Source organism: Pyxicephalus adspersus, chromosome 11 (assembly GCF_032062135.1).
Source record: "Pyxicephalus adspersus chromosome 11, UCB_Pads_2.0, whole genome shotgun sequence".
Classification (NCBI taxonomy): domain Eukaryota; kingdom Metazoa; phylum Chordata; class Amphibia; order Anura; family Pyxicephalidae; genus Pyxicephalus; species Pyxicephalus adspersus.
The window spans coordinates 42,270,742-42,284,986 of record NC_092868.1 but is presented as its reverse complement, the minus strand read 5'-3'; the positions used below and the strand labels follow the sequence as shown (position 1 = coordinate 42,284,986).

At 38.1% G+C, this 14,245-nt stretch overlaps 1 protein-coding gene across 1 annotated transcript; it reads right to left on the bottom strand.

Moving 5' to 3' along the window:
* Window positions 1-1,582: 1,582 nt before the first annotated feature.
* On the bottom strand, window positions 1,583-6,397 carry LOC140341142 (phospholipase A2 homolog otoconin-22-like). The gene is made up of 4 exons (XM_072426697.1): window positions 6,320-6,397; window positions 4,617-4,761; window positions 4,213-4,322; window positions 1,583-3,222 (listed from the first exon to the last, which is right to left on the bottom strand). Exons 1-4 carry the CDS (start codon window positions 6,357-6,359, stop codon window positions 3,074-3,076), a joined length of 444 nt encoding a protein of 147 aa, XP_072282798.1. The 5' UTR covers window positions 6,360-6,397; the 3' UTR covers window positions 1,583-3,073.
* Window positions 6,398-14,245: the final 7,848 nt, after the last annotated feature.

Here is a 14,245-nt window from a genome sequence, read left to right as displayed (position 1 = left end):
TGTATCATACACCAGCTCTATATTGTTTACTTTCTCCTGGCCATAGAATAAAGCATTGCAAGGGGTATACTGGTATATCCCTTTTTGTACTTCCCCTGCTTGCTGTTACTGAAGGTAGCAGCTGGTGGGACACCACTATAGGTTGAAGATCATGTAAAGAAACCTTTAAACTGCTGAGTAATATATCTTTTGGCAAAATGTTTTATTTAATGACGCTTAAAGTAAATGAAAAGAATAAAGCAATATATTGGATTCAGTGAAAAATGTTTTTGTCTTATTCTTGCAAATTTTTTTTTCAGTGTTCCAAAGAAAGGTTACTACATCCCAACACTGGTATTTGTTACAGGTAAATATTAGAGGAATGGACATCGACTGGGGTTTTAAAATGGAGAGAAAATCCAGGGTCTGGGTTTACCCTAACCCTATCCTAATGGGGTCAACTTTTATCAGCTAACAAATATGGAGAATGTATTAAAAATATAAAAAAATTTCAAAACTACATACTTTAAAGCGGATCCCAACACTTAAGGGTTGATCATTCATTTTCTAAATCAATGTGAATCATAAACAATTGCCTTTTTTGCTACCCTTTTCTGCATCTTAATGCTACTGAATTTCTTGAACCTCTCGCCATTCTTGACAATGCCCACACAATTGGCCTGATTTTTTTAAGCTCTCCAAGACTGGAGACATGGATGAACCTGGATGATCTAGCAAACATGGAATGAACATCTTAAAATCATTTGTCTTTAGTTGTTAAATGTTTTCAATCCTAGACCAGATCCATTTCAGGTTTGCTGGGTCACCCAGGTTCACCCAGGTGATACCTTTACAGGTCTACCTTTACAGTCTTGGAGAGCTTTAATAAATTCAGGTCACCATATAGGTCCTGTTATTTTGTCACCCCCAAACAAGGTCATTCATGGCAGGATCACCAGATATACTTGAAATAAAACTTTGTGCGATTTATTTTACTACAGGGAAAGTTTTGAAACTTTGTCAAGTGTTTTCGCTTACTCTGTCCTTGCCCCCCACTTATCACAGTCCAATTTTTTCCAAATATTAACGTGTGTTTATATTGCACTAACATATTATGCAGCACTGTACAGAGTCATAAACATGTTAGTGTATGGGTCTGGATGGCTTACTATCAAATCTTATCGCTAGTAATATGTCATTAATATGTCTAAAGCCCTTTTTTTTCGTTATGGGTGGAAACTTACACTAACTTGGAGAAAACACAAGCTCTATGCAAATAGTGTCCTGGCCAGGATTTTGCTAGGATTGCTAGCCACTAAGCTAACTGTGCTTCCCAATGGAGACACACGCAAAAATAAAAATCTGAAGAGAAGTTCTAACCTTAAGTTTTAACACTAAACTGATGTATGCAGCTCCAATTAGAAAATTATGACAAGACAGAAAGGGCTAGTAAATCTCCACTAAGAGGTTAATTGCAGCAAGTAGTATACTCCATCAAAATTACCCACAAATAAACTGTGTTTTTAACCTCAGACATATCATCTAGACACACATGCATGTTTTATTTAGGCATATTTATTATTCCAATAAAAACAAGTACAGAAACTGGGCCAGTTTTTTATTATTTGCAACCTGGAAACATTTAACAATGCTGGACATTCCAGACAAGTTTGAATGCACAAAAGACAAATATGAACAGAGCAGTTTATTTAATGTTATATCTATATTTTGCAGAGTTTATGGTAATTACCGAGACAAAGAGGGACATTTTGTGACCTTAACCATTACCAAGACGTTTATTTGTACATTGTTACTTCTTGATGTCAATGATTGGGACTAAGGTTATAGGTCTAGAGGGAAACGTCTTTCTTCTTTGTATGAGGTTACGAATAAAAAGATTCATTTTTTTTTTGCAGAATACATCTTAATATACCACAAGATACTCTACAGCTTTCTGATATATCATGATCCTGATACATATGTTAACAAATCTAAGGAAAAAAAAAAACTATATATTCAAGCCACCCAAATCTCTAATAGTAATGCCCAGTTCAGCGTAAAAGCCTCAGTGCCCACAGATAGGTTCCCCTTTCAGTAGCCTTTATTAACACAATCATGAAACAAATGAAAGCACTGGTCTCATTGTAGAAGTCTCATGTGCCCCATGCTTTGCCAGATCTATAGGGCAGCAATGGAGGTCTTTGAATTTCACATTTTGCTAAGCCTAATCTGAACTGTAAATGGGATATTTAGGTAGCAATGGGTTTGCTTCCTCCAGTAATCCTGAATCCAAACTCTGAGCAACCCTGATATGCATCCAGCAAAGTTCACACTTTCTAATGATTGGAGAGATCTAGCTTTGACTGAGCCTTACAGAGAGACCACTGCTTCCCCTTAGAGAGCAGCATGCTGGCAGGCAACATGATTTTCTGCTCAGGCTGTAACTGCTTTCCAAAGAATACACCTAGAATAGATTTAGCTAATTTAAACTGAATGTGCACATGGGTTTTTTTTTAGCCCCAACTAAGGTCTTTCTATCACAAATGCAACTGTCATAAACCTAATTAAACTCACTCTATTGCACCCCAGGTTATGGGATGTGAACAATATTTCTGTGGCACTTAAAGGACACCTACCAAAAGAAAGATATGTGGGATACTATTGCTGATGATAAATATTATTTGCCATGCTGATCCTAAGAAAACTTGCAGATTAGGAGCTCATGCTTCATGTAATGCAAACTTGTTCCACGTCTACTTGAACATAAAGTATTAGCAGAGATGGCCAACTAGCATTTTCAGGGTGCCAAAGATGGTATCCTATGTATTTATCTGTTGAAATTGTACCTACAACTGTAGCTATTGCCACAAACTCAACAGAACAAATATATTTATACAACAGTGACGTTTTGAAGCTGCATAATAGTATTTATGTGCAAAGAATCCTAACCAAAATCTGAGTGCTCTTTGCCACACGATATAACATAAAGCCTATGGGGGAAATACCCAATTTTGTTTCCTTTCTGCACTTGCACTAACACAATAGCTAAGTCTACGAAGCAAGCAATATAAGTCATGAGCCAGTGGGGTGTTCTCTAACAGAAAGGCCTTGGCCCTCTGCACACTCCAAGGGATGTGATGTTTCGGAAATATACATTGTAATCCTCCAGCTCCTTTGCGAAACAGTTTGCAGCCTTTTCATCACACTCACAGACCATCTTCTCACAGCGATCACGAGCTTTCACTGGAGACAAAAATATAGAGGTGTCATATAAAATTATCATCAACTGCTGATCATAGAATGGTGAAAAAGAGTACAGAATACGGAACTTTCAATCTGTGATCAGTTACCATATTGTGTGATTGAAACTGTCCTACCAAAGTACGAGCAAATAGCTAAATATAAAGCCATATTTTGGAACTGGTTCTGCTGCCAAAATGTTTATTTATTTTAGACAATATGCAGAATGAGATTGCACCCTGACTGCAGTTAAAGAGAAACTGAATTATGGAAGCTGTACCCCAAAGGCAGGCAAGGGACTAGTACTGGTGGTGGTCTCTCTGCATTTAATCTTCTCCTCATTGACTTACAATGTTTTGTTCTGCACTATGTGTCTGTATAGAGGTGGCCATCTTTTTAGAGGCAGGGCTTTGTGTCCTCATGTTGGAGCCTCCAGCAAGGAGAACATTGAGCAGTACAACACTGACATTACCAAACCTCACTCCAAACCAGCTCACAAAGATTCACATTTAGAGGGAACAGTGTGTGAGAACTTACACAGCGGATTTACTGCTTATGGGGCTGTAGATGGGAAAACCTGGGTACACTTGCATACAAACTGAACATTTCTTATGGAACCACAAAGGCACAATAAACATTTGTATATGTTACCTATACCATAGCAAATATTAACTTTTTGAGTTCAGTTCCACTTTAAGCAATGTAACCCTTTCTCAGACCAATTCCAGCTGCTTGTCTTGTCAGTGGCAATTGTTGTACAATAGATCCGACCTTTCATTTAGTGGGTGCATGATACTGGGCATAAACATTTGCCAAGCACTTGCTTTTGAATATATTAGAATATTGAATCTACATTTACAAAGCAAGGTAAGTCCTATAAAAGGATGTGATAGTAGTTAGAATTGAAAACATAATGAATGTGTTTGCTATAAAGTTGCCCAAAAGCACCACCAACATGATAGTATGATGTAATGGTATCTCCAGGACACTTACGGCATTTAACCCTCTGCTCCTCTTCGGTATAGAAGCGATAGGCCTGGATCACAGGGTTGCAGCCTCTCAATTCAGCCTCGTTGTGGCAGCACGCCTGTTCATGGCAGCACCTAGAGGATACAAGTTACAAGATACAAGTTTATTTATGTTTATTACAAATGTGAGGAACATGAGCTATGTTCACACTTACATTTAGGTCAGGACGGGTCAGTGTCAAAATGCCCTATCAGTAGCAAAATGCCCACTTGACTTACCAAAAATACTGGGGATTGATCTATTATACAATAGATATGCTAACGGCACCACTGTAGTACCTTATACCTCAACAACAGGCTGACTATAACATGCAGGAGTTTTTATAAAAAAGCCCAATACATTATTTGATCCAGAAACAGAAATATTACCAATCAATAGCATCCACTGGTCTTCCTCCGTTGTTGTCTCCACAGTGGCAGCCATAATCAGAGAAGTTAGCTAGGCCATAAATGATGGTGGTCACTTTAATCATTTCATCAAATTGTGCTGGGGTGCTGGTGACCAGGGCAATGACTGCAAGACAAGAAGAGACATTAAACCATACATGCTCATTATAAATGGTACCAGAGTTGCCTAGTGTCTCGTGGATAGTCCCTAAATTTTGCCAGTTCTCCACATTTGGGATAATTCTGGCCACTGGATACCAGATACCATCCACCAATATCTGGCATCAGTAAGTCATTAGCAGTTATTTCTTCTCTCGGCAAGCATGTAGAGCAAGCAACAGGTTCATTTTAACTTGTAACATTTTCCCAACTTAAATCCCTACTGTAACCTTTAAGATAAACAATTAACCAACCCTAACTTATCACCTAACACCCTGTACACCCTGTATCTTATCCACTTAACTAAAACAACAAGGCAAAAGGTTTCAATCCTTCATATGTTAAAAAGCTACCACATCTACCGTAATATATTCTAGGAGACACAAAAACAAAGAAACTCTGACTTTTAAGGCAGCAAAACAATTATATTAATAAAAACAAGTTTATTGGATCATATTTTTTAAAATAGAAGACACGTAAAAACACAGCATGATATCACAGTTACAACCTCCTGGTATATCCATATATTGTACATTCTAAGTGTGGAGTAAGTGCACAATAAGTGTGGAGTATAGGTAAAGGGTGTTTCAACACATCTAACAGGTAAAAATCCACTCCACCAGGAGGTTGTAACTGTTATATCATGCTGTGTTTTTATGTGTCTTTTTATTTTTTTTTAAAAATGATCCAATAAATTTGTTTTTATTATAATTGTTTTTGCTGCCTTAAAAGTCCCCAAAGGAACAGGTTTCCTTTGTATTTGTGTCTCCTTATCCACCTAACTATTAAATTTAATGACAACCCTTACCGCAACATTAAAGTACAATTATTCCCTCCAAAGTAAAGTTAAACATAATTTAAAAACAATGGATATTAAGGTAGATAAAATTTTAAAAAATGTGAAATTTTACCTTTTAAATACCTGGTGACCCTGACCCCTGTTAATAACACTATTTTGCTTGCACAGCAATGTTCGAGCAACCAAAAAGTTTGTGTGGGTGTTTGGGGGATGAAGGTCAGGGTTTTCCCTACCTAAATACTTTTCCATTGTGAGTCATAAAAAGAATATTTAGACACAAGGGCTAGGAGGTAGGATTCCTGATGACTCTTTGCAATACTACCACCAGACCCTTGTACAGCACCTTGGGTGCCACATTCTGAAAACCAATACAGCTGACCTGTGATAAGTTTACAGGGGCAACAAAGAGGCACATGGAGGACGATAAGTAAAAACAAAACACAGAGATCATGGGAAATTAGAGACAGAAAAAAAATAGGAGAAACCCTTATCCCTAACACTAAATTACAATGTAAAAGATCATGCCCACCAGGTTGTGTAGCTGATGTATTGGTGGCAAAAGGTACTGGATCTTCTCTGAGATTTCACAGCACTCAATAATCTTATGATCAGGTGGTATGCTTGTATGAGCTTTTAAGCAATTGTCAAAAATAGAATCAAAATTACCCCTCTCTATGTATCTTATACACAAAAAATTTTGGTAAAATAAGTAGAGAATTGTTCTTACTGCATGTTACCGCCAGTCCTACAACAAGACACCTGGCCATCTTGGGTTCTCTGTGTTGGTCTCAGGAACTGACTCTCTGCAGCCTGCGTGTTCCTTATATTTGCAACCCCTATAAAGCCCTCCTTCCAATCACTGTAATGACACCCTTCAGCCTTGTGGAAAATTAGTAGGTAAGAACAGAAAAACACTGTGTTTGCTAATATTACTGCCTGAGAAATAAAGGACATCAGCGGTGAAACTGCGTAATACACCTGTAATAACACAGGACACAGCTACGGAAATTAAATTGTCTGAAGCCCCAATATTGAAGCAAGAAGCGGTATTAAGGAGGACCTCTGAGTAAGAAGAAAAGCCACAAGCCGTAGGAATAGCTGCAATGGACAGCAATATATTTCCTGTACTTTAATGGCAAGAGCAAATATTTTGGGCATGAATATTGTTTCAGAACAAAAGTAACCTGGTGAGTCAACCACAAGAAAACTTAAACAGCAGCCTAGGGCCCAGGGATTATCCAGGGGTCCAGCTACAACCTTTACATTCTTTCTGTACATCAGGAAGATGACTAAATTGGATTTTTGCTTTTGGGTGATGTTTGAAGGGCCACATCCTTATAGATGATACAATGGGGCATCTGCTTTGTGGTTCTTTCAAACATTATTGTCATTTGACAAGATAGGTGAAATCTGCTACCTTTCCTAGAGTCCCATGTTGCCCCAAATCATCTCTGGTGATGGAAGTAACAGCAGCAGAGAGGGGGCTCTTTTTTGTTAGCTTGTTACTTCTTCCTAAGGAGACACAGTACTGGTTTTCATGTCTCTGGCAATAGGTAACATTTTGAAATGACACATTCAGCACTCAGCTCATACCATATATTTACCCGCATGATCTGATCCACGATCTGTATTTGGGGAATAGCCATGGTCATAGAGCATTATTTGGCACTTCAGCAGCCTATCCACAGGCCATATATGTAGAAGTTTAATGCCATGCAAACAGCAACCAGAAGAAAGTCTCTGTTCACATAATCAGAAAGGCCAGAGGCCAAGCAACACTATGCAATCATGCAGTACAAAGCGTACAATTTTTCTGAACATGCAGTTTGCATGCATGCATTTTTTTGGCCGACTATTAAGAAGGGAATTCTGTTCACTGGAGAAATTTCTTTATATTTTCCTTTTGCATTTCCAAGACAGAAAATAAAGGGAAATCTACCCAATGGGACACAGAAAGCAAAAAACTGATAGAGGGTTTTAACTCCTACAATACACTAGCTAGAAAAAAAAGATGCACCTTTGCAAACTGGAATTTACGTTGAATTGTACATGTATTGCAGATGTGTAGTACACATTGTTTTCATCTTTGTCCTAGCACTTCCTTTCAGGGTGCCACCATCAGGACCAAACTTCCTTGCAGATACATTGAGGCTGAAGAAACTTAGCCTGTACACTTGTCAAGGTGAATTTTCATCCAGCAAAAAATAATTCACTTAGCACAATAAATGTGGTCAAAATTCACTTTACTAAAAATACTCAATTATGTGCTTGAAATCTTGTGCCATTTTTTTCCTTGCATGTGATTGAATAGTTGAGATCATTAGCGCTTCATCCTATTTACTAAGCAAAGTGAAATATTCCTGGAAGGTACTAGGTGAACGGACTATATTTATTTTGTAAAACAATTCCATTCTGTCTTTAAGGTACACAAAAAATTGTGACTTGTATCTGGGATACTTGATCTACAGCCATCTTGATCGGCCAGTCTGGGGTGACGTAACTCATGGGCATGCTTGTGGGAGTTCATTCAGTCCCACCTGCGCCAAGGGATGTATAATACCATATCCTGGTATCATAAGGAAGGCAGTGATCAGGCAGGTAAGTATGTTTTGTTACAGAAGAGACATGGCCTATCCCTTTCTGCAATAAATACCTGCAATTTCTGCCTGCTCACAAATTTTGCAAGCAGAATTTTCACTTTAGGATACTTAAGACACAAAAGTCACAACTGTCTCTGTGAAGATGACACTTTCCATTTTTTGTTTTCTACATCCCCAGAATTTATGATCATTATTCCTATGTATGGAGTATTTTCTTTACTATTGAGAATTTAATATATTTTTAGTTTATTTAGCATTTATTTGCTAAAAAAATGTTTACAAAAAAATGTAAAATAGTAAAGAAACAATATTCCTTTGTCTCTCTGTATCTATCTTTCTATGATTACTCTCTTTGAGTTGCTAATTGTTGCCTTTAGAAATCCTTCCTGCCCCCTGTGGTTATAGCTCATTTCACTGAGTTCATAGAACTTTCATGACTCCTGCATGAACAATGAACGAACTGTCCTGCACTGACATTAAAGACATAAGTCTGTGATAGAGCACACTGCTAAATTATTGCTAGCTATCTGACTACAGAAAGAAAAGATAACCTAGCTCAAGGATATTACAGGATTCCTAAAAGGCTTGAGATACAGCATGGCAAAAAGTGGGTTTGTCCCTCCAAAATATTATTCTCTCCTTTTTATTTTTGCCTCACATCCCTGTAAACCTAGTACAAATTCTTAATATTTGTCAATGGAAATTAGTGTTAGAGATCGTTTCAAGCGCCAGAGCGCAGTTCTATGTGGGGGGGGGGGGGGGGGGAGAATGAGCGCCACATTGCACCCTTCCAACAATAATGGCGCATAGTAGACTGTTGCAGAGAATTGCTGTGTCCCACAGTGTTGTGGGACTGTTGTAGATCACGAATCACCATCTTGGTGGGACACTTCAAACTGGCATTCAGGTTGTGGTGCAGCCATTGCTGCCTCACACCCCTGAACTGTGCCCCCGGTTAAGGCGCTATATGTACCACCTTACCCGTGGTTGCCCATAGAAATAAATAGGGCCACAAAGAACAGCTCAGTACAATTCACTCAAACCAGGGCAGTGGTGATGGCTGGTAAGGTGCCAGGCATCATGAGCTACACACATTCTTCCCACTAGTCCAAACAAGACCTTAGTCAACTTTTCTTTCCTGCTGTACTTTCTTCATTGGTTACCTTCACCCTTCCCAATAAGGATTGCCAAAGACTGGCACCAAAAACTCCTGTGTGGATCTGACCTAGGTATTTAATAATTTAAATTTTTTATTTTTTTTACTAATAAAAAAACTTGAATTGAATTGGTAAATTAAGGTGTATGTAAAGCCAAAACGTATTTGTTTTGGACAGAGTGTGTATGTTGTGTAGGGTTGTTGAAATACCTTTTAGATGTGGAGTAACCATCTACATTTGTGCCTCTGACCATCTTCCATCCAAGATTTTAAAATTTACACTGGAATAAAAGGTTGAGGGGGATTTTTTACACCATTCTGGTGATAGCTGTGGCAATTTCTGAAAATGGTTTTATCTTTAACCTCCAGGATAGTTCATTTCTGTACATTGTTTTTCATGAAAATTTATTTTACAGTATATTATAATGGAATGATTATAATAAAGTTTGAAACACAAAATCATGTCAAAATAAAAAATTAAATAAATTAAATAAAAAAAAAAAAAACATTTCAAATAAATATTATACTCATACTATTATACTGTAAAATAAATTTTCATGAAAGACAATGTACAGCTTTTAGACATATAAATCCACTGTATTGCATTCAATACAGTTATTTTGTATTGAATGTAATACAAAATAACGTGAAATTCCCGCCGCGACACCGATGCAACGGCTGCACACACCGACGTCACCGGGAACTCCTGGGTAACTCATCAGATGCAGAGGACACCGGCTGTAGGAAGCAAGGAGATGGGAAGGACGCCGGCGGATCAGGTAACGTTCTATTTACTATTGGTTTTCACTGTTTTAGTTACCCCAAGTGTGACTGGGGGTTACCGCTTTCAGCATCTGGGGAGGCTAGATGCAGGCATGCCAGAGCAGTAACACGATCCATTCAGAATCAGAAAACAGAGTACAACACAAGCTCATTGCTATGAACATTACAAGAGGGGATTGAAAATTGATTGAGAATCATGTATAGTGAGGTGAATCACAGTATCACTATTAATTTTAAATTATAAAATTAATTTATAAATATATGGGGGTTTTAAATTATAGTTGCTACACTACTGCCATAGAAACCAGATATTTCTGTCTCTGTCTTCTGTCTTTTCCTGAAGAAGCGGATTTATTCCGTAAAACGAGTTGAAATCAGCAAGGTTTTCCCCCATATATGTGGGCAACCTAGACACGAGTATTTAGTTATATCTATCGCACATTTTATATGGTTTTAACATTTATCTTTTTAATGTTGTTCTAATAAAGATTTAAAGTTTTGATAAGCTACATGTTCAATTTGATTATGGTTGGCCTCTAAAGCCCCAGATGTTGAGTTATTTTCAGAGTTTTTTTGTTCAGATCTACTTACATTCAAATTAAAAAAAATTGTTTTTGCATAATAGGAAGACCTAATAATTCCAAATTATATTACTTCTAGCTAGCAGGTTATTGGAAACCACTTGCTGGCTGCATTTGTCCCTTGGCCTTTCCGTGAGGCAATAGTGTGGTCATTATTGTCTGCCTGTGCACAAAGTAATACAGTATCTTGTCCATCACTCCATTTCTGCCTATAATCACTGGACTTTTGTATGATCTCCTGGAAGGTTATGAGCTTTTCTAGGAAAAAAACAATATAAATACCTCCTTATTGCCACACAAGGTTGATAAGATTGATAAGAGTGTTTTCGTTTCTCTGGCCTTTTATTTGCTCAGCGAGGCACTGAACAAATCAAGTAATGATCATACATTGTTCCCTCCTAATAAAGTTAGTTTTCGTTCATGATCATCTGAAGTAAAAGTCTAGTGAAAACTTCAGCTGTCCCATGTCCCATGTCCTCATTTAGTGTTCCACATTGCCTAATTGGTCTTTAAATGGCAGATGCTAAGGACAGCTCGATTTTTTCTATTGGTAACAATGCATAGGGGCACCTTCCATTCAACCACCCCCTTCTTCTGTTCACTGAACAGAACTGTCTGCAGAGCATCTTCATTCTTGCTGTAGTTGGAAACAATCACTATGAGGTGTATTAGGCTTTAGTATAATTTGCAATTTTTGCAAAGGTTTTCAGAGATTTAACTAGAACCCTAAATTGAAATATGGTAATGAATAGATTTTAATATTTTTTACTAAAACATGCAGAAATAAGGAAACCAATTCTATGAGTCTGTGTATACAATAGATCCAAACTCAATCACTAAAATCTCATATATGCTTTACCATGGAACTATTTCTAAAAATGTATGGCTTTCATTAAACAAAAAGCCTAGTGTCTTGGAGGTGTTAGCTGCATGTTGTAAAGTTTTGTTTTTTTTTTCCTTTCACGCTGTACTAATTTACTTGGGGGAAAGCAACACTTTAACTCAACATGGTTTTTGAGGAGGAGTTGACTGAGACTCAAGAAGTTTTGCCTTCTATGGAGCTTCTGCTGGCTGAGCTTTTTATCTCTGGAGATATTTTTCACTTCTGAGCTTCTCTAGGGCAGTGGTCCCCAACCTTTTCGGATCTACGGACCACTAAGTGCACGGACTCTAGACCGCGCATGTGCAGGGAGCCGTGTGTCACTCAAAGAGAAGTAACTTCCCCTAGAGTGGTGTCATAATGTCAGAACCTGCCCACTCTCACGTCGCAGGTCTGAGCTATATAATGCATGGCTATATAATGCACATAGAATGTAACGTAAAGAGGCTGGAGTAGATAAAAATGATCAAACATAATGCTTCTTGTGTTGGAGTGCTTGACTTGCTCCTTCTCACAATGCAAGCCCATAGGTGAGCTGACTCATGGAAAACAATACACTCTCTGTGCGGTTAGTAAGCATGGGATATCGAATTTTTAGCAGTGAGGCTTGTAATAACAAATATGCACTTCGTCTAGTGGCTATTCTCCAAGTCTCTAGTTTAATACAGTAATACAAAATATAGCAATAACGCATTTAAAAAATGTAAAGCTAACTACAGCAGCTATGTTTGGGGACAAATACAATGCAATTAAAATAATCAGTTTTTTGTTTTTCATGAAAATTTATTTTACAGTATAATAGTATGAGTATAATAAAAATTGAAACACAAAATCATGTAAAAATAATAAATTGAATAAATTAAAAAATCTATAAATTAAAAAAAAATTATTTTTTTTTAATTAAAAAAAAAAATATATATATACACATTATACTCATACTATTATATATACTGTAAAATAAATGTTCTTTAAAAAAATGTATTGCTTTTACACATATAAATCAAATGTATTGCATTTAATACAGTTATCTTGTATTGAATGCAATACAAATGGATTTTGAATTTCTTGCCCCGCCCCGCCAGCAACGTACACAGGCATCAACGTCATCGGGAACTTCCTGGTGACGGCGATGGACGACCCGGGACCCCAGCGGATCAGGTAAGCGCTATATTTACTAATACCTCCCATAGGATTACCTACCATGAGTGTGACTCGGGGTTACCGCTTTTACCAACTTTTTTCTTTTTTTTCGGGGTTACTGCTAGGGAGGTTAAATAGAAGGGTGGATCAAGTAAAAATGTTTTTTGTTCTCATTGAATGCCTCATTCTAAAAAAAAAAGCAAAGCCCCTCCCATCCTGTCTTTACCGCTGTGGCAGTAGAAGGGACTTTTCAGTCAATAAAAATGAAAGGTACCAATCTTATGCATGTGCAGTGAGATTTTTTTTTTCTCCAATACAGCTGCATATGTCACCCGATCTCCAGGGTGCGCAGTGCGAGATTAGATGATGTAGGCAGAAGACACAGGAAGAAGGAAGAAAATGGTGGTGCCCGGCGCTTCCTCAACGCCAGAGCGAAGCAAGAAACCAGGACGACACATGACCACATGGAAGACAGCTCCGGAGGGATCGAAGGATCTGTGTAAGCAAAGGTAAGTGTCATGTTTTTATTTTCACTTTAGTTCCACTTTAAGGCTCCAGAAATCTTTGCCATCCACTGGCTGTCAGTGTCTGGTGCATATTTTCATTGGATTGTCCATGTCAGTTGTGTCTAGTTATATCTGGTACACGGTCATATCTAAGAGATATTTTACTGACTGTAATAACTCATATCTGTTCATCTAGTGAAGGATCATTAACGTTGGACTTGTTTTCTGACTGGTTATGTATAGTACAGGAGAATGTTTATAAAAATACCTACGTGATATCTAATAAAACAGGGCCCTATGAACTAATAATAGCATATACAGAGAAGAGTCAGAATGGTTTACTTATTGCATAAAGGTAAAGAAGAATTTAGCTAATTAATGGCACATTATTGGACGAATCTTCTGTATTGACAATAATAAAAATTTGTTGGGCACAGGTGTAGAAGCATATGGTAACATCAGAAATGAGGTACACAGTTGGCTATGTAGTCTTTCTAGATGGAAGTTGTAAGTAAGGCCCTGGTCCAGCATCAGTACTCTTCAGTCTCGAGAAAGACTGACAGAATATCAGGGTCCACAGATAAAGCAAAATAAAGCAGTGGTCGCCAACCTTTTCGGTCCCATTCACCACTAAATTTACCGGCTCCTGCCCGCCAGTGCGCAGGGAGCTGTGTGTCACTTAAAGGGGAAGAAACATCCCCCAGAGTGACGCTATAATGTCAGAGAAACAACCCACCCACTTCCCTGGGCCTGTGATCTGTACGGGCCTTGGTCCGCCGCTCTAGCCGGTGCGCCCCCTCAGCGGAGTCTTTCTTCTGACCCCGGAGACCACCGGTTGGCGACCACTGATTTAAAGGATTCCAGCATAGACATGTCCAGAATATAGGGCCAGATGTGATATACAGGTAGTGAGTCCACCAGACAAGGTATCCAAGCATAAAGACAAAGCGTAGTCAGGGTCAAAGGCACATGGTTGGTCCAGACAGGATACAGTCTCAGGGTCAGAA